The 2,398-nt window shown below is 37.1% G+C and overlaps 1 protein-coding gene across 2 annotated transcripts; it reads left to right on the top strand.

The window, feature by feature from the left end:
- The first annotated feature begins 416 nt into the window (after window positions 1–416).
- On the top strand, window positions 417–1,729 carry LOC147336154 (T-cell surface glycoprotein CD8 beta chain-like). Of its 2 annotated transcripts, none has more exons than XM_086287650.1 (5): window positions 417–535; window positions 635–979; window positions 1,120–1,239; window positions 1,320–1,354; window positions 1,610–1,729. In XM_086287650.1, exons 1-5 carry the CDS (start codon window positions 499–501, stop codon window positions 1,727–1,729), a joined length of 657 nt encoding a protein of 218 aa, XP_086143776.1. In that variant the 5' UTR covers window positions 417–498. The 2 variants fall into 2 exon arrangements, with proteins under 2 accessions (XP_086143776.1, XP_086143777.1); XM_086287651.1 differs by having other exon boundaries at window positions 454–535; window positions 1,135–1,239.
- Window positions 1,730–2,398: the final 669 nt, after the last annotated feature.

Raw genomic sequence — 2,398 nt, forward strand, 5'->3', positions numbered from 1 at the left:
AAAGAGGATTGAACTGGAGCAATGATGTCAGCATTGAGTTTTACAGTGTGTGAAAGTGGAGGTGAGATAAAGAATAAACCAGCAGCCAAACACCGGAAAAGCAAACGAGTGATTACAGAGGTTAGTTATTGAAATTACACTTAGACTTCATGTCTGTAGACAAATGTGAAGTAAACAGTCTGCACCAAAACCAGCAACTGAATAATGACTGTGATAAATATTGAATACTACAGCAAAGAATATTTAATACTGTATAAATTTACTGACATGTCTCTTGTAAACAGCCTTTTGTAAAAACTTTACTTGAAAAATGGTATCAAGCTGGATTTTAATGATACCCAGTTTGTCTTACTCAGTGTCAGTTTGCACTCGTGCTCCTAAAAGCACCGTCACTGTCAGTCTGACTAAACATGTAAAAGCACAGCCCGCCTCTTTACCTAGAGATCACTTTTACTGAAGCAAAGTTCAGTAGGTAAAATAGTAGTGTTGTGTGTCACAATGATAAACATGAAACTAGTTTTACTCTACACCTTCAGTAAGTACATTTATCACTTTTTTTACATTTACTTCTATACAGTAATCCAGCAGGACTGAACCTTACGTACATGTCATTAATGCTCGCTGTTTGTTCCAGGTTGGATCTCTGTCTTAGCCTTCGAGTTTCACTCTGTGGAGGTTCAGCCTGGTGAAGAAGTCACGCTGCAGTGCTCCAACCTTAGCAGTTATCCTGTTCACCTATTCTGGTTCAGAAGTACCAACAGACCCAACGCTAGCTGGATCTCATCTATGGTCAGCCCTGAGGGCAATGTGACTTTCTATGAAGGATTTCAAAATGTCAAATTCAGCATGACATCCAACATCTCTGTGCTATTTCTTGAGATCAAACAAGTGGATTTATCTGACTCTGGGCTGTATTTCTGTGGCCTGCCCAGTTCTGAAAAGTCCATAGTTTATGGTGCAACAAATTTAAAGGTTCAAGGTAAGATTGTTTTTATTTTTTCTCTATTGATTCATTTAAGGCAATTAAAACGTGTACTATCTTTATTACCAGTAAAAAAAACTACAGATACTCTTATTTATTATTCCTGTTATTTATTCTTATTAAGTAATGTAATTTAGTTTTCGTTCTTGTAGAAGGTAGATCACAAAATCCATCCACTATGATCCTGGGCAGTTTAACTGTTTTCCTTCTACTGGTCATCACTGGTCTGATTGTCAAGATCAGGAAATTTCATACAGGTATTTATTTATTTAAACTTAAACTAAACAAAGAAAAATTTTAGTGAATAACTAACAGATGTAGCTTTTCTATCAAATAGCTCAAGATGATGGACAGAATCCACAACACAGTGAGGTAATCTGTTTAAACCGTAGATTCAGATCGATTGATTTATATATTGTCTGATTCAATCATTCATCTGTTAACATCCACCAGTCACCAGCAATCAGTCTTCAATTAGGTTTGAGTTATGTTGCTGAAAATGTACATTTTTATAAACTAAGACATCCACACATCAGCCTAGACTCTAGACAGATTGCTTCTGACCTAGTGGATGTTAAGAGATAAATAAATATGTAAGAATAGTGACTTTGAACATTTTCATTACAGAATGTGGACTCTGGTGCCATGAACTATGCAGCACTGAGTTTCCATCTGAGAACAAAAATCAGAAGGTCTGTGCCACAGAGAGAGCTGGAGCCAAATGTTGTGTACTCTGCTACGAGATAGACTCACAGGAAAAGCAACACAAACTCTCTCACACATTTTGTTGTTACTTGATAAAAATAGTGTGACTGATGGTTGATGGGGGACGAGCTAGTGAGGACTTTGATGTATAGCTTAGATTGTCTTGTAGTGAAAGTGAGTGAAGCCCTGCTGTACTATAATAGTAACACAGATGTAGTTTACCTTGTTTGACATGAAGAGACAGCAGCTGTGGTCTGACAGTCAATGAAAATCTCATCTTATCTCTGAGGCTTATTTTACAGACATTGTTGCTGGTAAAAGACCTGCAGCTTTTTACAAGCATGTGAGGCCAGACTCTGCAGCAACCAAACAACCAAAGTCATAATCTAGAAAGCCGATGCAAAATCTTGCCACTGTGACATCCACCTGTCACAGCTACAGCCTCTTCTCTGGGCAGTTAAAGCTCTAAATAAATAAACTTGAATCTAGTACATAAATGCATGTATATAATCACATACAAAATCTCATTAAAGCTGAAGCAACAGACTTGCAGGTTGTAATAAAACAGACGTCACCAAAATGTGTTTGAGTTTTTTTCTGGCTTGCTCACAACTTATGTGTAAAACTGAACTGAACTACCAGTCTATCAACAGATATAATATCTTTACTGATGAGTTATGGCTAATCTTCTGGCTCTTGTAAACTCCATGT

Source organism: Aulonocara sp. 'chitande type north' Nkhata Bay, linkage group LG3, assembly GCF_057382095.1.
Source record: "Aulonocara sp. 'chitande type north' Nkhata Bay isolate Kocher_YH1m ecotype deep benthic linkage group LG3, A_spYH_male_GT1.1, whole genome shotgun sequence".
In the NCBI taxonomy this organism is placed as follows: Eukaryota; Metazoa; Chordata; class Actinopteri; order Cichliformes; family Cichlidae; genus Aulonocara; species Aulonocara sp. 'chitande type north' Nkhata Bay.

Excerpts from the sequence above, each read along its gene's own strand:
- LOC147336154 (XM_086287650.1), top strand. The coding sequence starts at position 499 with ATGATAAACATGAAACTAGTTTTACTCTACACCTTCA. Across the intron at positions 980-1,119 it reads AACAAATTTAAAGGTTCAAG|TTTTCGTTCTTGTAGAAGGT; the intron begins GTAAGATTGTTT and ends AATGTAATTTAG. Across the intron at positions 1,355-1,609 it reads AGAATCCACAACACAGTGAG|AATGTGGACTCTGGTGCCAT; the intron begins GTAATCTGTTTA and ends TTTTCATTACAG.